The 25,938-nt window shown below is 38.3% G+C and overlaps 2 protein-coding genes across 2 annotated transcripts; both read left to right on the top strand.

The window, feature by feature from the left end:
• Positions 1–2,968: 2,968 nt before the first annotated feature.
• On the top strand, positions 2,969–3,934 carry LOC115526204 (olfactory receptor 8D2). Its single transcript, XM_030333686.1, has one exon. The coding sequence runs from the start codon at positions 2,999–3,001 to the stop codon at positions 3,932–3,934; it is 936 nt and encodes a 311-aa protein (XP_030189546.1). The 5' UTR covers positions 2,969–2,998.
• Positions 3,935–13,328: 9,394 nt separating this feature from the next.
• Positions 13,329–14,258, top strand: LOC115525448 (olfactory receptor 8D1). Its single transcript, XM_030332650.1, has one exon. It carries the CDS (start codon positions 13,332–13,334, stop codon positions 14,256–14,258), a length of 927 nt encoding a protein of 308 aa, XP_030188510.1. The 5' UTR covers positions 13,329–13,331.
• Positions 14,259–25,938: the final 11,680 nt, after the last annotated feature.

The following is a 25,938-nucleotide window of genomic DNA, read 5'->3' as shown; positions in this document are numbered from 1 at the left end:
AGGTGATACCTGAGTGTGGTTTTGATTTGTATTTCCCTGATAAGGAGCGACGCTGAACATCTTTTCATGTGCCTGTTGGCCATCTGGATGTCTTCTTTAGAGAAGTGTCTATTCATGTTTTCTGCCCATTTCTTCACTGGGTTATTTGTTTTTCGGGTGTGGAGTTTGGTGAGCTCTTTATAGATTTTAGATACTAGCCCTTTGTCCGATATGTCATTTGCAAATATCTTTTCCCATTCCGTTGGTTGCCTTTTAGTTTTGTTGGTTGTTTCCTTTGCCGTGCAGAAGCTTTTTATCTTCATAAGGTCCCAGTAATTCACTTTTGCTTTTAATTCCCTTGCCTTTGGGGATGTGTCGAGTAAGAGATTGCTACGGCTGAGGTCAGAGAGGTCTTTTCCTGCTTTCTCCTCTAAGGTTCTGATGGTTTCCTGTCTCACATTTAGGTCCTTTATCCATTTTGAGTTTATTTTTGTAAATGGTGTGAGAAAGTGGTCTAGTTTCAACCTTCTGCATGTTGCTGTCCAGTTCTCCCAGCACCATTTGTTAAAGAGGCTGTCTTTTTTCCATTGGATGTTCTTTCCTGCTTTGTCAAAGATGAGTTGGCTGTACGTTTGTGGCCTCCAGGGGTTCTGAGCCAGGCTCTGAGCCGCCAGCACAGAGCCCGATACAGGGCTTGAACCCACAAATCTTGAAATCATGACCTGAGCCAAAGTTGGATGCTTAACCAACTGAGCCACCCAGGTACCCCTTGTTAAAATTATTTCTTAAGAAAAAGAATGATGTGGCACTAAGAGAGGACCAATGTGGACTTGTAAGTGAATAAACTTTAATAAATGGATATCATGACATTTATATCATGACTTCAATGTGCTTTTACTTATATTCAGTTCTTCAGCAACACTGAAGATTTTAAGTCACTAGAAAAGTATTTCCAGGTAAGTGAAATATTACTGCACATCAGTGAACTTCCTCTGTCTGTTGAGCTACATCGAATCTATCATAGTAGGCTTTGTTTACCCTGACAGATCAGTCTCCAGATCAGCCAGGAATACCTCTACAGTCACAGAGAGATACATCTGTCCTGGCTCTGAATCTCTAAACAACCCTCCCTGGTGGTAATGATTTCAGTATTATTTTGGATTATAGAAGGAATTTTAGTCAATTTATGTGTGAGCCTATTAAAACACTGTGGTATCCATTAAGTGAATCTCAACCCAAAATACCCCACCTCTCCCCTGGCTCACTTTCGTAGAGTGTTGGCTTCTGTATGAATAATGAAAATGTCAGTCTTATTCCCATGGATTGTTGGATAAGTTCAGGGCATTTATCTGGTGATGGTTGAATCTCAGCGTCATCGCTAATTGGGCTGCTTAGGGATGTATTCTGGCAACTCTGCCTCTGTTTGTTTGAGGTTATTATCTAATTTTCTGAATTCAGAAACATGGCTCTCTTCTCATGTGTTCTTGGAGATAATAACACCCTATACAATTAAGCCTTTAAGTCAACACATATTGGGGTGCCTGGGTGGCCCAGTCAGTTGAGTGTCTGACTTTGGCTCAGGTCACGATCTCGTGGGTCATGGGTTCAAGTCCCGCGTTGGGCTCTGTGCTGACAGCTTGGGGCTCCGAGCCTGGAGCCTGCTTTGGATTCTGTGTCTCCCTCTCTCTCTGCCCTTCCCCTGACTACTCTCTGTCTCTCTGTCTCTGTCTCTCTCTCTCTCAAAAATAAATAAACATTAAAAAATAAATAAATAGACACATATTGAGCACCTTAATATGTTGTGGAAGGCATAGAGCAAAAAATAGAGTGCAGCAGAGTTTCATAATTTTTTGTTTGTGATCATGGAAAATGATCACATGTTGTATATTTTCCAGGTAAAATAAAAAGCAAGCTATGTATCACTCTGGAGTTTTTCCTCCATTGATATTTTTTCTCATTTTGGAAAAAGGAATTTAAAATCATATCAAGGTCTAGATACTGCATGTGTTCTCTCTTGAGTATCATGAATTAAAGGAACACTTTGTACCATGCTACATAAGTCGGTGAAAAATTATCCTCAGATAATAAAAATGTATCAAGTGAAAGCAGGAAATCTTTTTCCCTGAATCTTTTGGTTGGATTTAAGGGGAAACTAAGTCAGGAGGGGAGAAATCTTCCAGTTCTGAGGTATAACTGTAAGAGAAAGGCCAGTGAGAGTTTGGCCTCTAATTATGGACAACAGGGAAGAGTCAAGAGGGAAACACTGCTTTGTTGATTGATCAGGTACTACAGGTGAAAGCCAGTCTTCTTTGCTATTTCTTGAACAGGAAAAGTTTAAAATATAGTCTAATAGCCTTTGGCCCCACATTTCTGTCAACCTTATCTACATTAAAAAGAATTTCCTGGCCTACTGAAGTTTTCTATTCACAGGATGGAGTGGGAGAATGATTAGAGCCATTTCTATAATTTTGTTTTTTGTATTCACAGTCTCTTTATAAAAGCCTTTTCCATTTCTAAGTTCTCAGTTTTAGGGAATATTCATTATGTTGACTCATACAGATGGGCTGGAAAATTGAAACAGACTGCTTTAAATCATCAGAGCTAGACTCAAAGCCATATTGCAACCAAGTCTGAAGGTTCTATCGGTATATTCCCAAAGAAAGGATGAACCATATTCTATTAATGATATTAATGAAAAACAAATTAGGTTTTGAAAGTTTGTGTTTTCTTTGCAAGTGAGGTCATTTAGGGGTGTAAGCCTGGGAGCAAAATGAAAGAGTTCTGACTTAAAGGGGTGCATTTGAGTATTTGGTGGAAACAAGTCTCTGGGTTACACTTGTGGTCTTTGTTCTTGACCTCTTAAATCCATGGAAAGGATCAAGTCATGAAACAGGTGAGGGAGGGAACCAATCAACACATAGCATGTCATTCTGCCTTGGGAATCATAAAAAACAAAAAACAACAACTCTAATTCACCTATTTGCTCTTATTTCTGTCTGCAGATAATATCTTGTAAGAAATGGCTACTTCAAATCATTCCTCCATGACTGAGTTTATCCTTGAAGGGTTAACAAAACACCCAGCGCTTCAGTTGCCACTCTTTTTACTGTTCCTTGGAATATACGTGGTCACAGTGGTGGGGAACCTGGGCATGATCCTCTTAATTGCTATCAGTTCTCAACTTCACTCTCCAATGTATTATTTTCTTAGTCATCTGTCATTCATTGATCTCTGCTACTCCTCAGTCATTACCCCAAAAATGCTGGTGAACTTCATATCTGAGAAGAACATTATCTCCTTTTTGGCATGCATGACTCAGCTTTATTTCTTCCTTGTTTTTGTAATTGCAGAAGGCTACCTCCTGACTGCCATGGCATATGACCGTTATGTAGCCATCTGTAGCCCACTGCTTTACAATATTATCATGTCCCACAGGGTCTGCTCCGTAATGAAGGCTGTGGTATATTCACTGGGTTTGTTTGGGGCTACAGTCCATACTACCCACATGTCAGTATTGTCCTTCTGTGGGTCTCATGTTGTTAGGCATTATTTTTGTGATATTCTCCCCTTGTTGACTCTCTCTTGCTCCAGCACCCACATCAATGAGATACTGCTGTTTATTATTGGAGGAGTTAATACCTTAGTACCTACACTGGCTGTACTCATCTCTTATGCTTTCATCCTTTCAAGCATCCTCCATATTCACTCTGCTGAGGGACGGTCCAAAGCCTTTGGCACCTGTAGCTCTCATCTCATGGCTGTGGGTATCTTTTTTGGATCTATCACATTCATGTATTTCAAACCCCCTTCTAGCAATACTATGGAACAGAAGAAGGTGTCCTCAGTGTTTTACACCACGGTGATCCCCATGCTGAATCCCATGATCTACAGCCTGAGGAACAAAGATGTGAAGGACGCACTGAGAAAGGTGGTTGGGGGAAGGTGGTCATGCTGACTAAAGGCATTCTCTGAGGGAGCAAGAAAAAAATGAACCAGATGAAAAGTCATGGGCTCTGTAATTTCTTTCTCTCTGCCAGAGATAAAATTCACCATTACTTACAAAATATGCATTTCATACTTGAGAACAATTGAGGCATTTTGGAGATTTTTCAGACAATAAGATTTTCTGATAGCCAATATAATCTTTGGAAATTTTACATGTATTTGAGGAACAGGAGTTGGCAGAAGAGGAAGAACAAATAAACATAAAAAAGAATATCTTGAAGATAGTAATTAATAATATGTTAGATTAAATATTAATTTTGAAAGTGCTTGATAACTAGAGAGTGAGTTAAGGGTTGTGTTTGAAGAAGGGTGATGTTAATTGATTGAGAACTACTGGAGGACAGGAAGAAAGGTGTCTTTAAACTTTCTGAGAGAGTTGTTTTCAATCCATAGGGCTTTACAGTGAGATGCTGAGAATATCAAGACAGAGCTGTGGGGCGGTAGTACTTAGAGTGAAGAACAATTTGTAGGTGGATTGTGGCCTATGTGGAGGGTGTCAGAGAGAGAGAGGGAGAGAGAGAGAAGAGTAGGTTCAGTGTGAAGGTTAGGGGAAGAGATGACATTAGCTTAGTCTCATCAACAACTTATATAGATTCAGTACATATCAATAATAGCTACCCTGAAGTCCTACCTTGCCTCCCTTGGAGGCCATCCCTTAGGCTATGACTATAGCATGGCTCCAATTTAGAGAGTTGAATTAATTTTTAATTTTGTATTAGAATAATAATTTTAATGACAATGATCTTTCTTTCTGACTAAATTCTATAGTTCTTTCCTACCTTCTGTATCTCATATAGAGGTTTTGATCTTGTGATTTTGGGTATATCTACCATTTCTCTTTGGTTCAGGGACTTTGCTTCAGGGACCTCCTCAGAGAACAGAAACAGTCTCCCTGGTGATTTCTTGCATTGGAACAGCATTCCAGACAACAATGCATAACCTCCAGCTCACTCTACTCTTAAGTGTAGAGCTCCTTCTTGGAAGTTATATGCTTGAGGTGGCTGGGAATCAAGCTATAATATTTTGCAGCTTTGGTTTTGTCCCTGACTTAAATGTGAATCTCAAAGAAGTTTTAACCAGACTTGCAGATGCTGTGAAGTTGTGAGAACAGTTAATGTAATGGACAACAAAACCATGATTCTTAAAGACCTCTAGAAGCTGGAGTGATGGATATATTCAGTGAGCTTAAAAGGCAAATGCATAATATAAGATTCATTACTTCGGCAGAAATGAAGACAGTGGGAGAGAATTAAGGATTTTGGGGGACAATAGAGTCAATATAAGTACACAGTATAGCTGCCTAAAAAGTTAATGTTATCTTCTTCGCATTAGATGCACTTCAGTACTTAAAATGGGAAAAGTTCCAGTCCTCATGAGCACCATAGTGATCAGACAACTTGCATCTGAACGCAGTTTATTCAGTGGCTTCCAGTTTTCAAGGGCCACTGGCCCCTTGTATATTCTGAGGAATATGGCCATGATGAGAGACTTGAAATAATACATTCATTGATTTAGTCTCTCTTGCTCATTCACTTAATAAATATTTCTGAAAGCCCAGTACATGCCTGAGAATGTCCTCTCTTACCGGCGATAAAAGAATGAACAAAAAACACAAAGTCCTTTCCTTCGTGAGATTAAGGTTTTCATTTCAAAGAAAGACAGTAAACAAGGAGACAAATGTATCATATCGTGGAATACTTTCTAAAAATATAAAGTACAATAAGAGGATAGAGATGTAAAACAGATATGGGGGTGGTTAGCCTACAAATAGAAGGGCTGAGGTTTTTAGCTGTGGAACTTATTCTTGCCACAGGGCATAACCAGGTTAAATGGGAGTAAGTTACAGAGAGGCACACTTTTTGTCAAATTGAAGGGCTTTTTCTCACATTTCACATTTGCATACCACCACAAGATGGTGAGACAAGATGCTATACTGCCTTTAGTCTGTTTGCTAAGTTCTCGGTCTGCGCACAGCTTTTAGCTAGGGATGTGAAATGTGTGAGAAAATCCTCACAAGGGGCTATTGACAGATCTTTGTGTTGGGCCCTGTATTCATTTCCTGTGGCTACTGCAAAAAAAACAAAATCACAACAGAAGTCTATTGTCTCACAGTTCTGGAGATCTTACATCCAAATTAGTGTTGTCGGATCAAATCAAAGTGGATGGCAGAGCCTAGTTCCTTCTGAAAGCTCTAGGGGACAATCTGTTCTTTGCCTCCTCTGCCTTCTGGTGAAATGCCTTGGATTGTGGCTGCAGCACTTCGATCTCTACTTCTGTGGTCACATTGCCTCCTCTTCTAGTGCTTTCTCTTATAAGCATACATTTGATTGCATTTAGAGCCTGCCTGGATAATCCAGAATACTCCCCCTCTCTGAAGATCTTTAACTGAGTCACATCTGCAAAGTCCTTTTTGACATAAAAGGTAGTATTCACAAGCTTCAGGAATTAGGAGGTAAATATCCTTTGGGAGACATCTTTCAGCCTCCCACAGAGCCCCTGGGAAACAAGGACCTATGAGATTAGTTAAAAATTACATGTTCTAGGGTTCTGCATCGGGCTCCGTGCTGAGCTGGGAGCTTGCTTGGGATTCTCTCTCTCTTCCCTCTCTCCCTGCCCCTCACTCTCTCCACCCCTGCTCTCTCTCAAAATAAAAAAACATAAATTTTAAGTATGTAAAAAAATTAAAAATGTTTAAACATAAAAAAATAAAATTATATGTGTTATCTGGGATTCTTAGAGGACTGGTTGAAGCAAGAGTGTGGAAAAAAAAAATGACTCAAACTCTACTAGTCATAAAACCACAAAATTTGAACTGTAAGTCTTTTGGGGTACATGTCTGAATGCCTAGAAAAAGGTTATTCATGATGATCTCACTTCATCTCGCTCATGGAACCATTTGATTCCTTGGATTGTTTAAGAGTAGAGTCTCCTCTGGGGTGCCTGGGTGGCTCAGTACATTAAGTATCTGATGCTTGATTTTGGCTCAGGTCATGATCTCATCGTCATGAGACTGAGCCCTGCATCAGGCTCCGGGCTCCAGGCTAGGCATGGAGTCTGCTTAAGGCTCTCTCTCTCTGTCTCTGTCTCTGTCTGTCTCTCTCTCTCTCTCTCAAAAAAAAAAAGTAGAGTCTCTTCCATTTTATTTGCCCTTCTTGATTTTAGTCTGATAGTTTCTAAGACAGCAGGAATAGGTCCTATCTTCCATACTTGGCCAGCAATCCACCTCCACCACTGCTTCCGTACAGAATAATTTTGTCCAGGAAGATATCTGCATGGGTGAGAAGAGAGAAATTATATGAGTGGCAGAATATTAAGTATTCATATGTTCTGGGTTATCTTTGAGGTTGGTTATAGAGTTTATTAGTTCCTTCTAATAGTGCTTCATAATTTACAAAACTAAAATTGTGTTATATATTATTTCATTTTATGACTTCCCTATGAAGCATATAGGGTTATTTTACAGATGAGAAAATGAAACACAGATCATGGACCAGGACTGGAGATAGAGTCTCTTGAATGTCAACCCAGAGCTCTTTCTACCTCCTCATGATGAACAATTATTGGGATGAAAGTGGATGGGGGATGGGTTAAATAAATGATAGAGATAAAGGAGTGCACTTGTTACGATAAGCACCAGGTGCTGTGTGGAGGTATTGAATCACTATACTGTACACCTGAAACTAAAGATACACTGTATGTTAACCAGCTAGAATTTGAATAAAAGCGTTAAAAAAGAAAAGAAAATATTTTTAACATGATTTCTGAATAAAAACCTAGCTGGATCACAAAAAAAAAAAAATGCCCTTCTGCTTTTGGTGTAAGTCCTCCTTATTATAAAACTTATAGCATTAAAAAATTTGAGAAATACTTTACTTAAGTCCTGTTACCTCACTGATGAGAAACTGAGTCCCAGAGTCTCAATGATTTCCTCAGAGTAACACGGTTATTGTGGTCAAAAGAACATTATATGCACCAATGCTCATAGCAACATTATTTACAATAGCCAAAAGGCAGAAGCAACCCAAGTTCCATTGGTGGATAAATGGCTAAACAAAATATGGTACACACATACAATGGAAAATTATTCAGCCTTAAAAAAAATTCTGACAATGGCTACAACCTGGATGAATCTCGAAGACATTATGCTAAGTGAAATAAGCCAAACACAAAAAAAGAAATATTGCATGATTCCACTCATATGCAGTACCTAGAGTAATCAAATCCAAGGAGTCAAAAAGTAGAAAATTGGTTGCCAGGGGTGAGGGAGAGAGAGGATGGGGAATTATTGTTTAAGGAGTGCAGAGTCTCAGTTGAGGGAGATTAAAATGTTCTGGAGATAGATGGGGATGATGACTTCATTACAATGTGAATGTACTTAGTGCCATAAAACTAGACACTTAAAATGATTACAATGGTAAATTTTATGTCATATATATGTTTGCTACAATAAAAAAAGAAAAACAAAGGACAGTGTTTAGATTTAAGAAAAATTTTACATTTCATTATTTTTCTCCTTTTTTTTTTTAAACTGACTGATGAAATAGTATTGAAGAACCAGCACCTGACTGCAGACTTTTGGGAATCATTGATCTAATTTCTTTGTGTTTCTGAATCTCCACTGGTAACATGAAAATATAAAATAAGAAACTTCTTTCAGGAAATGTACTACTCTTGGGAAATATAGCAATGGGAAGGGGAAAGAGGATGATATTATTTTTGCAAAGCCTTATTAAATACTGAAAACACCAGTAATCTCTAGGCTCAATAGGTCTTTGGGGACCTATGAATGCAGGGGAGTTAAGTATTTCTAATGATATGCTTATGCTTGATAAACCTCAAATAAAATTTCATGTCAGGTTACTCTCTTGCTTTTAAGACTAGGGAAACTAAGTATGATTTGCTGCAAGATCCAGAGAGTTAGTACTCCAGATGGATTTTAATGCTTTGCTTTTAGCCAACTAAATAATTCAATCTTTGACATATAAACGTGAACATTAGGCAACAGAAGAGGCTTTGCTCTTTCTTGGCTATAGCAAGACTCTGTGTATAAGCAAAGTAAACAATTCCTGAGAACTTCAGTCTCTGTTCGGTACCAGGTAAGTGTCCAGTTTCATTTATGGCAGTTGTACTCCCATCTAATAGAAGCTTGGTTGGCGATTGGCAACAACACTAACCATGTGCAATTCTTTGGCTTTACCAGGGGCACTTGCCCCACTATCCTTTCCACTTGGTTATGTCCTCCATTCTCCTTTTCCATTAATGCTGCCTTGTCACTTCTTCATAAATTGGGTCAGAGCCTCCTGCAGCTGTGCTCATCCAGCTCTTGTGCAGAGAATGTCACTGGACTTTCCATATGACTCTGAAGCTTTTGCTTCCCTGAAGTGCGTCCTGTTTATGCATTTATTAGTTTTCCTCATCTTCTTGTACACCAGCCTACACAACAAGTCTCTAAGAGTTATAGATACAAGGGCAGACACAATTGCAGGTAGAGTATTAATTACTGGACAGAATATTAAACATAAATCCCTACCTCTCATCTACTTGAAGGAATATTCTCAGGCCACTAGGAGATAGAGTAAGAGTCCTTTCATCTTGTTTAGTTAATGCATTGTTTCCTTCTGGCTTCAGAAGCACTTGCCAAAAGGATTTACACCCTTTGAGATAAAGAAACTTCTATGCCCCAGCTCCTCCCAAATGGCTCAACACTTCCACCCCCTTTTGAAATTTCCAAATATAGAGACAAAAGTTTGAAACCCTAACCACCCCAAATGCTTAAAATATTTTCACCATTCATACCAAGGTGAAGAATCTAGAATGAATAAGAAACATACATGTTTTTTTCTGCAAACAAAGGGTATATTTCTGTTTCTTCATATTGTATTCCTTTCTATAGTGAATTTATTTCTTTTTAACATTATATTTTAATTAGTGTTTTTAGATCATGAATCTTTAAATATTGTTATCACAATGTTTCTTTGAAGCAGATATTATCATTCTCGCTTCATAGGTTATAACACTGAGGTTTCTGTTAAATGACTTGCCCCATGTTGCAAAGTGGTCTGCAAGGAAGTTAGCTTAGAAATAAGCTTCCTTTGATATCAAAGCTTTTTCATTGGTTTTCTGAGTTGGCTCTAAGTTCACTCTTGTTAAGCTCCTTTAACATTTTTGTTATCAAATAAATATAAGAAGTACTGAGTTCACAGAGTTGGATGGATTTCTTTCTTGTTGTTCAATTCAGAGCTTTTAATGAACAAGTGTTTACAGCAGACTTACAAGAGAGGCATATGGAAATACCTGGAAAGGGAAACACATCTGTTGGGTTTTTTGTTTGTTTATTTGTGTTTTTTTTTCCTTCACAGAACATTATGAGCATTGTCTGGGAAATGCATAGCTGTAGGCTATGAACACACAGTGCTTCAGTGTGCCCATTTAAAGGTGCTACGGAAATGTTATTTAAGCAATTTTTTTTTTAATTTTTTTTTTCAACGTTTATTTATTTTTGGGACAGAGAGAGACAGAGCATGAATGGGGGAGGGGCAGAGAGAGAGGGAGACACAGAATCAGAAACAGGCTCCAGACTCTGAGCCATCAGCCCAGAGCCCGACGCGGGGCTCGAACTCCCGGACCGCGAGATCGTGACCTGGCTGAAGTCGGATGCTTAACCGACTGCGCCACCCAGGCGCCCCGTTATTTAAGCAATTTTGAGTACATTCAATATTCTATTGGATAATAGGTTCTTTAAATGCCAAAAATATATACTTTTCCTTTCTGTATTTCCTCCAAGCCACAGTCAGCATTAGGTAAAATTCTGAGATCAAGAAGTTTGCACTGGATCTCTATTAGGCCTGTTTTAAACCACTTCAGGGGGTGCAGTGTCCCCATGTTGTTCACAAACCATGAACCCCCATCCCTGTCATGGCACATCATCAAGGTTTGTCCTTTCCTTGAAACATTTTGAAATCTGAACCATTCTACAACATCTCATAATTCCAAATTTCCTTGCAGTCTATCTCTTAGGGTTTTATAATGAGTTAGAAGGCAAAAGATGTTAATAATAGATTTAATAATAGATGTTAATAATAGATTTAAGTAAAAGAAGAAGAGCTTAGTGGAAAAGAACATGGACTCTGGCACTAGATTCTCTAAATTTAAATCCTGATTTTACTCCTAAATTTTATGTGCCACAGTATCATCATCTGTAAAATAGGAATTAAAATAGTACCTACTATTTCAAGGGTTTTTGAAGACTTAAGTAAGATAATACATGTAAAGCACTTAGAAGGAATATTAAATCAATAAGGAAGAGGAATCATTATCATTTCTAGTCTCCTTTTCTATAGGTAGACCACCTCCTCTAGGTATTATAAATTCCTTAACAAAATTCAAACATGTATCCTCAGTGGGTTTCAGTAGGAAGTCTATTTCATTCCCCTTGAAGATGTGACAGCAAAGCATTTCAGGAGAGTCATCTTCTATCTGTATTTGCTGTTCAGTGATGACTAATGAACATCAGCCTGGGCTCATTTCAAGAGTTCCTCTTTGAAATTTCCCACCAATAATCCTTTGACCCCAAGCCTGGTCTCTTTCCCTACTCTTCCTATTGAATTATTCACATTCTTTGGTTCTCAGTTGATTTTGGATTGTTCTCACTTCATCCAAGGCTCTCTCTTTCTTTGACCCCCCCCAAAAAGGAATTTGTGGCTCTCACACTGGGAAGGGAAATCAATAGGGTAATATTTTGAACAGACTTTTTTTTTTTATGCAGAACAATTGCACTTAGTGCCTTCCACGTTCCAGGGACAATATTAGCATGGTAATATTTCTTACCTAAGTTCATGGATTTGTTTTTCAAACCATACAAAAAATGATATAATATGTGATGTTGGTGGTTTCTCCAAGAGGACTAAAATATGTATGATTTCATGCATATAATCAAGCTCTGACCATCCCATACCTCATGTTCCTATCCACATCTGCACATTCTGAAGCCACCATTGGAGCTTAATTTTAATCTTCAAGAGTTCTCTAAATTTCACTTATAGAAACATTTTTTAATCAAGACTGAAAATCTAGAATCTATAAATTAAAAACACCAAATATATGTGGTTATTTAAAGATTTAAAAATGTATATAGCAATGATACCCACAAATAAAATTAATTCATAAACAATACATTTGAAAAGAATATCACAATTCAGAGGACAGGTTAATTTCTCTAATAGACAAATTATGAAGAAAGTGATAATACGAAAGGAAATTTATAGAATAAATTCAAATGGCCAGTATCCTATGATACATTCATTAGAAGACAGAAAAGGACAAGTTAATGCAATAATGACTTACCATGGAACACTCAACACACTGGCAAAAACAGATAATACATATTGCTAGTGGGGATGCAGTAAAAAGGGCATTCATGTATTGCTATCAAAAATGTGTATTATTATAGTTTTCTGGAAATCGATGTTGTACCATTTATACGAAGTAAAAATGTATAAAACTTCTTGACCCATAAATATCTCTCCTGGGAAATTATTCTATGGAAATAAAATACTAATATGTGTATGTGTGTGTACACAAATTTTCATGTGTACACTTTTAAATGATAATGTATTTGATGGTAGCAATTTTTTCAACGTTTATTTATTTTTGGGACAGAGAGAGACAGAGCATGAACGGAGGAGGGGCAGAGAGGGAGGGAGACACAGAATCGGAAACAGGCTCCAGGCTCTGAGCCATCAGCCCAGAGCCCGACGCGGGGCTCGAACTCACGGACCGCGAGATCGTGACCTGGCTGAAGTCGGACGCTTAACCGACTGCGCCACCCAGGCGCCCCGATGGTAGCAATTTTTTAATCCAGAAAAAAAGTTAACACATCAATAAGAAGATATAATATATAGCGGTATATCTACATCACTGAATATTACACCACTATTTATAATCATCAGTTGCCTTGGAAGAATATTCTAAAAGTTTTTTCTAAATGAGAAAGGGAAGACTCAAAGATAAATTGTGTGTAATAATATTATCCTGCATTCTAAACAAATGACAAAACGTGTGTGTGTGCGCGTGTGTAAAATTATACAAGCACATAGCAAGTTAACTGGGGAGACGTTCATTAAAGGCTCTGTGAACGGAAGAGGGAAACAAAGGAAAAGGAAAAGTGTATACTAGTATAAAAATAACACAGGGTGCTTTAGGGAGACAGGACCAACGATAATGAGAGCTACGATTCAGTCTGTGTTCCTGTAAACTTTCCTTTTGCAAGTCTGGTTTTGTTTAGACCGGAAGTAAAAATCCGCGTTAATGGACTTCTGATTTTCCATTTCCACAGACATCTCTGGAGAATGGTTGCAGGAAATCATTCCACGGCAACTAAGTTTGTGTTAGTGGGTTTAACACAGCGGCCAGAGCTCCAGCTGCCTCTCTTCCTCCTGTTCCTGGGAATCTATATAGTGACAGTGGTGGGGAACTTGGGCTTGATTCTCCTGATTACAGTAAGCCCTTGGCTTCACACCCCCATGTACTACTTCCTCAGCAGCTTGTCCTTCGTCGATCTCTGCTATTCCTCTGTCATTACGCCCAAAATGCTGGTGAACTTCTTAGGGAAGAAGAATATGATCCTTTATTCTGAATGCATGGCACAGCTGTTTTTCTTTGTAGTTTTTGTAGTGGCTGAGGGTTACCTCCTGACTGTGATGGCATATGATCGCTACGTTGCTATCTGTAGCCCCCTGCTTTACAGTGTGATCATGTCCTCTCCGGTCTGCTCACTGCTGGTTCTGGTTGCCTTCATCCTGGGCTTTCTCTCTGCCATGGCCCATACAAGTGCCATGATGAAACTGTCTTTCTGCAGATCCCACATCATCAGCCATTACTTCTGTGATGTCCTTCCTCTCCTCAATCTCTCCTGCTCCAATACATACCTCAATGAGCAGCTGCTTTTTATCATTGCGGGACTTAACACCTTGGTGCCCACACTAGCTGTCTTCATTTCCTACGCCTTCATCTTCCACAGCATCCTTCACATCCAATCCTCAGGGGGCCGGTCCAAAGCTTTTGGAACTTGCAGCTCTCATCTCATGGCTGTGGGGATCTTCTTTGGGTCGATCACATTCATGTATTTCAAGCCCCCTTCCAGTAACTCCCTGGAACAGGAGAAGGTGTCCTCAGTGTTTTACACCACAGTGATCCCCATGCTGAACCCTTTAATATACAGTCTGAGAAACAAGGATGTAAAGAAAGCATTGAGGAAGGTTTTGGTGAGGAAATGAGTCTTGCTTTTGGAGATTTATAGATGGGAGAAATGAAGGTTCTAGTGAAGCATGTTATTTTTGTTCATTTTGCCCTGCTATTCTGTTATAATATGCATCCTATCTGGATTGTTAAAATACTTCCCCATCTGTAATTGATTCCATTTTCTCAATGAAATAAAAAGGCATTTAGTAAAATGGGTATTAGTATTCTTATTTTTGGACAAGAAAACTGAAGTTTAGATAGTTTTATTTTTTCTCACTTACTGTGGTAGAAGAGGATAGAATTCATATTTTCTCCAGTGTTATTCTTTTATTCCTAACATCCTGTGTTTGCTTATTGAATACCTGCTGTGTAGAAGGTGGTAACTTGTCCCCTGATAAGAATGCTAAGAGGTATGTAACTCCATCCCAGATATTCATTATTCTTTTTTTGTTTGTTTCAAGTTTTTATTTAAATTCTAGTTAGTTAACTTATAGGGCAATATTGGTTTCAGGAGTAGAATTTAGGGATCTCCATTAATTCTTTGTTTAAAACTTTTTTAATGTTTATTTTTGAGAGACAAAGAGAGAGAGAGAGAGCATGACTGGGGGAGGGGCAGAGAGAGAGAGGGAGACACAGAATCCAAAGCAGGCTCCAGACTCTGAGCTGTCAGCACAAAGCCCGACACGGGGCTCAAACTCACAGACTGTGAGATCATGACCTGAGCTGAAGTCAGAAGCTTAACTGAGTGAGCCACCCAGGTGCCCCATGGATCTCCATTAATTCTTTTTTTTTTTTTTTTATTTTTTTTTTCAACGTTTATTTATTTTTGGGACAGAGAGAGACAGAGCATGAATGGGGGAGGGGCAGAGAGAGATGGAGACACAGAATCGGAAGCAGGCTCCAGGCTCTGAGCCATCAGCCCAGAGCCTGACATGGGGCTCAAACCCACGGACCGCGAGATCGTGACCTGGCTGAAGTCGGACGCTTAACCGACTGCGCCACCCAGGCGCCCCTGGATCTCCATTAATTCTTGAGGGAATGAGGCAAATACACAAGAAAAAGAAAGACGAAAGAAAGAAGAAAGAAGAAAGAAAAAGAGGGAAGAAAGACAGAAAAAAGAAAGAAGAAAAGAAAGAAAGAAAGAAGAAAGAAAAAGAAGGAAGAAAGAAAGAAAAGAAAAGAAAGAAAAGAAAGAAAGAAGAAAAAGAAAGAAAGGAAGAAAGAAAGAAAGAAAGAAAGAAAAAACAGTTTCAGAGCGAGAATGGCAAAATGCTTTTGCTCTTTTTTTTTATTCAGCATACTCAAAATCTCTTCATTTCTGTTCCATTTCTTTGTTGACTCTCTCTCTCCCTTTTCTCTCCGCCCCCCCCCCCCCACCCCCTGTCTTTCTGTCTCTCTCTCATGACACAATGGTTCTGTACTAAGAGACCTCTGAGCAGACATTTTCAGGACTGTGTGGGGTTTACACTACTCATTACAATAATTTTGTGAAACCTGTCTCACCGGGAGGGTATAACCCCCACATTTGTTTCAGTTGAGATTGCTCTCAGTGAATTCCTGAACTGAGGCTGTGGTCGATGTTTCCAAGCTTGTGCTCTTAATGTATGAATAAGTACCACACACTCTGGACAATGTTTTCCCGGGTTTCCCCACATCTTGAGTCTCATGTACCATTTCTTCTGTGTTTGTTTGTTTGTTTGTTGTTGTGGAGGGAGGTTGAAATGAGATATGCCTCTGATGTTTTGCATCCCTCAGCTGTTTACCTCTACTTCCAAAGAATGTTCTGTGGAATTTCTAGAGTTTTAACCTTCATCTCACATTGCTTCTTTTCACCCATTATTATATATTAAACCAGCAGTTGAAATGAGGTGGCCTTCTCCAATTACTTTTTTCTTTTTTTGCCTTTGCCAGTATGGTTTTTATTTTTTATTTTTTTAATATGAAATTTATTGTCAAATTGGTTTCCATACAACACCCAGTGCTCATCCCAACAGGTGCCCTCCTCAATGCCCATCACCCACTTCTCTAGATTTTGTCTTGGGAAATTATTCTACTCAAGAAATATGAAATCAGTAGGTCTGGATCTGCCAAAATCCCACTGTTCTAACAAAGTTTATCTATCTTTAGCTCCATCCTTTTTGATAATCCCACCAAGAACACATCTTCCCACTGGTTTGTTTAACGAGGTCCTAGGCTTTCGTCATGGCCTTGACCACCTGCCCCTTAATGTGGCTTTTCTTCTCTATGTCTTGCTCCATATATTTCTTTCATATGTTTTCTCATGGTCCACGTAGTATCTGTATCTTCTCAGGCCTTCCATTCCCTGAAGATCTTTCTGTATTTAAGACAAACGTGTGCTATTTACTGTTTTTCAGTGGCTTTAATATTGCAATGAGTAATTTCCTGGATCAAAGCTCCTGGCTTTCAAACTATTTTCCACCACATATTTATAGTGTCTTCCATTCCCTTCCCCATCCCACCCCTCCCCTCCCTCCCTGTCTCTTATTCTAGTTTAATTAACTTATTATACTTTATTTTTCTTCCTTTTTTAATACTACTCCTGTTATGTAGGAGCAGCCTTTAGAAATCACTGATTTCCTGAACAGACTTGATTCCTAGAAATAGAATGTTTCAGGGGCACCTGGGTGGTTCAATTAGCTAAGCATCCAACTTTAGCTCAGGTCATGATCTTGCAGTTGCGAGTTTGAGCCCCACATCAGGCTCTCTGCTATCAGTGCAGAACCTGCTTTGGATCTTCTGTCTCTCTCTCTCTGCCTCTCCTCTGCCTTGCACATGTGCTCTCTCTCTCTCTCAAAAATAAATAAACATTAAAAAATTTTTTTGAATGTTTCAAGTGCAGATCTTTAGGCTACCTTCTTAGTCTTTAAGTTTGCAATAATTTCATTGAGCTGTTTTTCTTTCTCAATAGAAGATGGCATATTCTTTTTATGGTAAGTGCCCCCCCCCATTTTTATTGGTTCATTAATGAAATCTACCACCCATTTAAAGGGAAGCTCCTGATTAGACGATGGGAAACTAAAGCCCTGGTCAGAGCTTATGTATTTAAGAAACTTAGGGACCAGTTGAGCCCACTCAGTGGAAGCTAACTCTTGAACCTATGCATTAGCCACAAGAATTCGAGGTCAGGCTCTCCACAGTTCCATGTCTGGGTCACAAAGGCAGGTTAAAGCAACATAAAAGAGTGAAAAAATTGAAAGCAGCCTAACAACCCTGTCATATAAGTCTTGGAACTTAGTATTTCTTGAGGTCATGGCTGAAAAGTAGAATGGAAACAATAACAATTGTCTCACCCCCCCCCCCCCGCTGTTGTCTAAAAAATTTTGTATGGAAAGGTTCTCTTTTCCCTATAATGAAATCATTATGTGTTTGAAAAAGCCCCTTCTTTTATGTACTGTATGCCCAAATTTAAACTGCAGCAATATTTGCTCACGCAATTATGAGACTAGCTCAGTTTACCAACCTATGTTTTCTGAGAACCATAGGACACATGGCTTTATGGAGGCTCACTTAGCTCAGTTTTTGAGGGGCGTTACCTCTACTGAGACATTTGCCTTTGCTTAAGGCTCAGAAATAGCAGTGTGGCCTCTGGAGAAGTGAATGTACACCTGCATAAAATTATTCATTCATCTTTGAACAAATCTGCTGTGTATTGCATCTATGAAGGTTAGAATTCAACCTTGTGCAACCTTAGACTCAGCCATTTTCTGGGGTCTTATTAGTTAAAAGTTATGCATAAACTATAAACTATAAAAATATTGCAAAATAAGTGTGAATTCATGCCACTGAGTCAAAATTCCCCTCTTTATCAAAACCCCAAAATTCCTAGGTACACTTTTTCTCCTAAATCTACTTTTCCTCTTAACTTCCTCATAGCTCTGGTTCAATATACAAGGTACAGTAGTTTGAGAAAGTAAAATACAGTCCCCTTGTTCTGCACTAATAGAAAAGGTGAATAAACAATCTATTGAGTGAAGACCAAAATATATTTATTAAATCTTTATTATTGGGTAATGGTTTACTTTGGGGCAAACAAACCTTTTAAAGCTAAGCTATAGAATTAGGCAAGCAGGCACACTTACTACTGTAATCACAGAGAATTTTGGATTTCTTCAGGTCTCTGCCTAAAGGTAGGATTGCATGGGAAAGAGTAGCCAATTACATTTTCTTTCTGAAAGTATGCTAACTTTCAGAAAGCAAGTGAAAAAGAAAGGAATAGTTTGTCCTTTGAAACTCACCACTCAGATAAGTCATTCCACGTCCCCAGGAGGAGTGAATTGGGGGTAGGAAGTGGGTCTGGAGGGGTAGGGTAATAGATGTTCCTCCCCCTGGATGGGAACATCAGGAATGGGGGAGGGGTGTCTCAGTCCCCTTTCATGGACTCCTAGAATTTAGAAAAACAGATTCCTGTCAATTCAGGAAAAAGAAAAAGGCAAGTCTATGCTGAGTAACAATAGAATCAAGAAAGAAGATTCAAAATTAAGTTATGACAAATTCTAAATAAGTCTTGTGGAAAATGACAGAAGACCTTTTCTATGCTTAAAAACCTTTATTTGTAAAATTCATTAGGATGATTCTTACTCCAGAAGGAAAAGTCAGAGCCAATGGAAAAGAGCAAAAGAATTTTAGCTGGCCAAAATAAGAATATATAAACTCTCATTATAAATTTATATAAAAAAAGATTAGTACCCCATAGAAAAGTAGCCAAAAATTGTTCAGTGAACAAATATAAAAAAATAATATAAATGCAAATCAGCACATTAAACTTGTCCAAATCTATTAGAAATAAAAATTCAAATATGCATACTTAAATATCCATATTAATTTTTGTAAGGTGGTTTGATAGTATATATTAAATATATTAAACTGTAAATTCTTGTGAGCTTTTACCAAGTTATTGAATTTTTAGTCATGTATGCTTAAAAAAATAAAAGTGATATTGACAAAAACAGAGCTACAATGATATTTATTGCTTTGCTATTGAAATTGAAAAAAATGGATTGAATTAATTAACCCTCAGAGATATCGGCTTAAATAAAATATGGTATAAATATAACAATAGGAAAAAAAAGCAGGGGCACCTGGGTGACTCAGTCTGTTGGGCATCCAACTTCGGCTCAGGTCATGAACTCAGGGATTGTGAGTTTGAGCCCTACATAAGGCTCTGTGCTGACAGCTCAGAGGCTGGAGCCTGCTTCAGATCCTGTGTCTCCTCTCTGTTGCCCCCCGCTTGCACTCTGTCTCTCTCCCTCTCTCTCTCTCTCTCTCTCTCTGTCTCTCAAAAATAAATAAAGATTAAAAAAATTTTAAAAAGAAAAAAAGCAGGAATAGAACATTACTTTGTGATAGGGAATATATCCAATGTGTATTGAAATTTAAAAAGACATGCATGAAGAAATAAATAAATAAATAAATAAATCATAAATAAATAAAAACAAAAAGATGTGCATGGCAAATGGCATGCACATACATGAATCACTAGGATAAAAAATCCCCAATGCATTAAGATTCTTTCTTTTTCCAGCTACAATAATCATAGAGCATGCAAATTAATAAGGATAATGTTATAGGTATGGTTTAAAGTTCTTTTTGTGTGTGAAGAGGTATTGTTGACGGCAGAGGTATTGAAGTAGTCTTATCTTCTACCAGAAGCATTTGGAAGACATTTTTCCACTGCATCTCGTGAATTTTTATATATGTGTATACACAAAATGCTTAAGAATACAGCTCTTTGAATTTTTAATTATGTTTATACCCCTTTAGTGACTATCCAGATAAAGATATAAATAGAACATTAGCTTCACACTCAAGGCTTTCTCATGCTTCTTCCCAGTCAGTGCCCACTTCCTACCAAGAGTACAATTAAATAGTTTTGCTTTATTTTGAACTTCGTATGAATGGAAACATACAGTATATACTCATCTGTGTCTAGCTTATATGACTCAAGAATTTTTCTATATGACTTAGCCATGTTGTAGCATGTTTGTATAGTCTCCCTTGTATAAATAATAAGCACATTTATTTATCCATTCTCCTGTTTAATGGATATTTGGAAACATGTTCAGTTTGGAGCCATTATGATTGATGCTTCTATTAATATACTTTCATTTGTCTTTTGGTTAATATATATAATCATTTCTCTGGGGTATATACCCACTCCTGGGTATATGTCTACTGGGTTTATATAGTAGGTTACTTAGCTTTAGAAAATATTTACCCTTAGAAAATAATGTCAAACTATTTTCCAAAGGTGGTTGGTAGTGCCATACAGCCACCAGCCATGTATGAGAGTTCCAGCTACCCAAGATCCTTACCAGCACATAGTATTGTGAGTCTTTTCAACTTTGACTATTTGGCTATACCTTTTTAATTGCAAAGTATTTTGTCCAGAACTTTGGGGTAGCTGAAGTAATGATGTATTTTCTTGTCCGTAAAATACGTATGAAGATCTACCACAGGCAAAACTGACCTATGGTAAGAGAAATAAGAACAGTAGCAATTTGGTGGTTGTAATTCAACAGAAAATAATAATACTCGCTTAGATTTAAATCTCTCCATATGTCCTCCTAAAAGCTATATAGCTCAACTAGAAGAACAGGTAAAATGACATAAACACTACACCTTCAGCATAGCTAGATAATAGATAACACTACCAACTTCAAATTACCTAGATTCTAGCAAAGATATTGGTCCATGAAAACTAAAATGTCCATCTTAAATACAAAAAAAATACTGAAAAAGTAGACCTGGTAAACCAGAACATTGACTATAGGGAAGAAATCTAACAGGTGCACACAGTATTCAAGGATGTGATGTTACAGAGGCAACACTTCCAGGAGAGAAGAGGATTCGATAAAGGAAGAGAAAGCTTTTGGAGTCTGGAAGGAAAGGGGAAAAGAAAAGCAAGCAGAGAAAGGTAAAGTCCTGAAATAAAATAAATATTAAAGAAAGCTTAAAGAAGGACACTCAATCTCTTTTCCTTTGCCTCTCCTGAAGAAAATAGAAACTACGTGTCTCTGCATCTACAGAAGAGAGCATGGATGAACTAAGATTACAGGAAATTATCTCAAAGAGTAAATCTTGTCCATAAAATACATATGAAGATCTATCATAGGCCAAACTCACCTAAGGTAGGAGAAATAAGAACCGTAGCGATTTGGCGGGTGTAATTCAACAGAAAATAAGCACCAAAGGCACGTAAAAAGAAGAAATTATTAGAGGTCAGAAAAACCATGATTTGAACATCAAAATCCTATTGATTTTAGAAAAAAAATTTAAAAATATAAATCTATGACTGAATTAATCAAGATGAAAGAGAATAAATATGTGAAATAATGAGAAACAATAATAAACCCTTAAAACAGAAGCAATGAAAGCAAACCATGAGAAAAAATTTTGAGATTCTGCAAACAAACTTCAAAACTTAGTTAAAAGGGCTAGTTTTCTAGAAAAACACAGTTTACCAAAATTGTATTATGAGCAATGGTGATAGAGATCAATTTCCATTAACAATTAAAGTTATCAATAAACTACTTCAGAGAAAAACACCAGACCCAGATTGTTTCAAAGGACAATTCTAGAAAAACTTCAAAAGTAAATAGTCCCAATGCTTTAAAAAATTTGGAGAGGGGCGCCTGGGTGGCGTAGTCGGTTAAGTGTCCTACTTCAGCCAGGTCACGATCTCGCGGTCCGGGAGTTCGAGCCCCGCGTCAGGCTCTGGGCTGATGGCTCAGAGCCTGGAGCCTGTTTCCGATTCTGTGTCGCCCTCTCTCTCTGCCCCTCGCCCGTTCATGCTCTGTCTCTCTCTGTCCCAAAAATAAATAAACGTTGAAAAAAAAAATTAAAAAAAAAATAAATAAATAAATAAATAAAAAATAAAAAATTTGGAGAATACAAATAAGGAAAATTTCCAAACTTTTTTATGAAGAAAGTAACACATGATACCTAAAACTAATAAGAACAAAAAAAAATATTATGAAGAAATAACATTTAAGAATATCAAAGCAAAACTACTAAACTATATTTCTCTTTTTGTGAGAGCAAAAGAGAGAGAGAGTGCATGCTGATGCGTGCAGGTGAGGGGCAGAGAGAGGTGGGGAGAGACTCTTAAACTGGCTCCACACACAGCATGGAGCCCAACGTGGGGCTTGATCCCATGACCATGAGATCACCACCTGAGCTGAAATCAAGAGTCGGATGCTTAACAGACTAAGCCACCCAGGAACCCCCTAAATATTATATTTCTAAACAGAATCCAGCACAATTAAGAAGATAATGTGCCCAGACGAAAGAGGATGTATTACAAAAATGACAGGTTTTTCAATAATAGGATTCTGTAATATAATACCTAATAAATGTCAGAATTGTTTAAGGCTTCCCCATGTTATATCAGGGGCAAGGACTTGCATTTGTGGAGTGGCTTCAGGATGAGAAGTCAATGGAGATGTTTCTTCCATCTTGAAAAATGGGAGTGGTGGCTGCCCATTCAGAGTCCTGGTTGATTGAAAGGTATCTGGGGTCTCCACCATGTCATGATATGGCTTCACCAACTGAGGGAATCCACAGAGGTCAGGAATCTGAAAGAACACAAGCATATAGAGGTTTTATCTGATTTTAAAGAATGTAGCTCGGCTGTGGTTAGTACTTGAGGGTCAAGATTTAAAAAGTTAAGAGCGATCACAGCACAATTGAGAAGTTGTGGTTGTAATGAAGACAGCCATGGGTAATTCCCCCCTTTTTTTTTTTTAACACATTTTTAAGTTTGTTATGTGCTCATTCTACAATTGCATGGCCTTGTGGATTATAAGGAAATTTAATTTTATCTGCCATTTCCTTCTGCCTTTGTTTCCCATATCATCCCCCCTCTGAACAGTTTTGACCCTTAAAATATTTAAGGTTGTTGAGGGTGGATGGTGTTCTCTTCTGTAACTTCTTCCTGCTGAATAGGAGCATAGAGAGATCCCTACCTATGGGCCAACATTGCTCAGTTGGGGTTGGTATAGAGGAGTTACAAAAGGGAAAGACAGAGTTCAGGGGAAACAGAGCATCCCTGAGTAGAAAGGATCACCTGTCTACTGAGAGGTATAGCAGTGAAGAAGTCTTCCAACAAGACTCACAGAACTATGGCAAAAAGAGTAAAAAATGGACATAATTAAAAGATCTAATGCAATTGACAAGGAAATTCAGTCATTTCTGTGGCACATAACACTTCAGAATATCAAGTGATGACCTTATACCAAAAAAATATTAAAACTAGGAATTGCATATAATCTCTAGAACAGTTAGAGCATTTACTCAATGTAACCTAAGACTTACTATTTGTTTGACAATACTTCTGAAGTAACTTAACATACCAAAGAAGCTTAATTGGTCAAAAAGACTTCATTTACAATTTAAATCTTGGAAAATTTGTTTTAAAAAAAATTCAGAAAGATATAAAACACCAAGCTACTTTACCACCAGATCCAAATATCCTTAGTTTCTCTGCAATAAGGAGCCAAAAGCAGATAAGCCTTGTTTAGTAATCAATGCTTTAGCATCCCATCCCATTTAGAAAAGGCCTAGATGTCCAATGAATTCAATCCCAATTTGTCATGCAAGCAAAACTTTTTAGGTTACTAAAGCTATCTTAACAATTACCCGTGAAAACTATGAGACAAAGTTAACCATTACTTTAAGTCATCCTTTTGCTAATGAATCGGAATAGAGATAACATGAACTTATTTGACCTTTGGTAAACAAGTCTATTTCAAACCAACAAACTTACGTTTGGGTCCACCTGACAATTTGTTCCCCATGGTTAACTTTTACCTGGAATACTGATGGGAAAATCTGAAGTGGGTGGTCTTTGCTCCTTGACATCTCAGAGCCGATAAGGGTAGGGAAAAGATTTCTATAGCTAATAATATGGCTCACAGTTCTGAGTGTTGGGTAGAACCCAGTCCAGTGTATAATACATGTTCTCAGTTTTTTCCAGTTTTCCAAAGGCAAGAAGCCCTGTGAGTTTTCCCCAAGGCATCTGTAAACACTGTAAGGGCATTCTTAATAGGCAGTAGCATCGTGGTAAGGACATCATCAAAGGGAATCTTTTGTTCCTTTAAAAGGTTAGATTTTCCCCAATGACATAGGGGGAGCCAGCGTTCTCTGGGTGTAGGGGTGCCGAAAGGGCTGGCTGACAATAAGGAGGTTTAAGTTCCTTGGAAAATTTTTTATTTACTTTGAGTGGGCCTATATCTTCATAAACATCATCTGCACTCAGGGGGAGAATAGCCAAATGGACAAGAGACCATGTAAGAATAACTTCAAGCAGCACATTGGTGCTTTCTGTATGGCGTGCCTTTATTGTTTTACCTATTTGTTCCCAAATGTCTAGGTTGAAGGTTCCTTGCTCGGGAAACCAAGGGTAATGTTGCTGGATAATTATTAATAAAATTTTTTTTCAACATTTATTTATTTTTGAGACAGAGAGAGACAGAGCATGAACGGGGGAGGGGCAGAGAGAGAGGGAGGCACAGAATCTGAAACAGGCTCCAGGCTCTGAGCCATCAGCCCAGAGCCTGACGCGGGGCTCAAACTCCCGGACCGCGAGATCGTGACCTGGCTGAAGTAGGACGCTTAACCGACTGCGCCACCCAGGCGCCCCTAATTATTAATAATTTAAGGAGTGCTATATGAATGTATTGTTCTTGTTCTAGAGATAGGGAGTCTCCCATAATGATTCTTTCAAAAGTTCCATGGCAGCGAATCCTAATATAGTTTCGCTTTTCTCTTACCTGGTCAGGAGAGATTGTAGTCCGGTGCACTTTTTCTTTTTTTTACAAGCTCTAGTCATTCCACGTGTTCTGCGGTCCTTGAGTTACATGGGCTTCTTAGCCACATCCACTTCTAGTCATGTAGGCTTCTTTAGCCACGTTGGCTCCTAGACACGTCACCTTCTCAGCCACGTCGGCTTCTAATCACAACCCCTTCTGTCACATCAACTTCTTAGTCACGTTGGCATTTCTTCTAGCCACCTCACCTTCTATCATGTCTGCTTCACGTTGCCTTCTATCACATTGGCTTTTCTTCTAATCACATTGGTTTGACGTTGCCTTCTGTCATGTTGCCTTCAATCACATTGGGGTCACCATCTGGCACAGACTATGAGTCTGGACTTCTCTCTTGTCCAGCAAGAGAACAGATGCAGAATTGAATATGAGAGAGGCTAATGTCGGGGAGGAGACAAGAGTCCCAAACAAGGGTTTTGTGTCCGTATTTATTGAGCTCACAAGATATTACCCACGTGGTGAACGTGAAGAAAACAAGATCTTACACACATGAACGTGGAGAAAACAATCAGACAGTAATCATTAACTTGTGTATGCAAGAAGCAAAGGGTCTAGGGAGCAAGTGGAGTTTGTACTCAAAGCACATTGGTATCAGATGGAAAGTGATTTTATTCATGATCCCATTACCTCACTACCAATATCTCGCTACCTAGCATGGGGCGCTTTTGCCCCGTGGTGGTAGCTTTCTGCCCTAAGCTTTTTTCTAACCCATTTATGTAAGTAGAATCTACTTACCCACAATGGGTATTTGGGTTGTTTCTAGTTTGGGACTATTACAGATAAAGCTTGTGTGAATTTTTTTTGTGTCATGTCTTTATCAGGGCATATATTTCATTTATTTTGAATAAATACCTTCTAGTGGAATCGCTGG

The sequence above is a fragment of the Lynx canadensis genome, chromosome D1, assembly GCF_007474595.2.
Source record: "Lynx canadensis isolate LIC74 chromosome D1, mLynCan4.pri.v2, whole genome shotgun sequence".
Classification (NCBI taxonomy): Eukaryota; Metazoa; Chordata; class Mammalia; order Carnivora; family Felidae; genus Lynx; species Lynx canadensis.
Note: the sequence above shows the minus strand (reverse complement) of the source record. Positions and strands in the feature narration are given on the sequence as shown.

Excerpts from the sequence above, each read along its gene's own strand:
- LOC115526204 (XM_030333686.1), top strand. The coding sequence starts at position 2,999 with ATGGCTACTTCAAATCATTCCTCCATGACTGAGTTTATCCTTGAAGGG.
- LOC115525448 (XM_030332650.1), top strand. The coding sequence starts at position 13,332 with ATGGTTGCAGGAAATCATTCCACGGCAACTAAGTTTGTGTTAGTGGGT.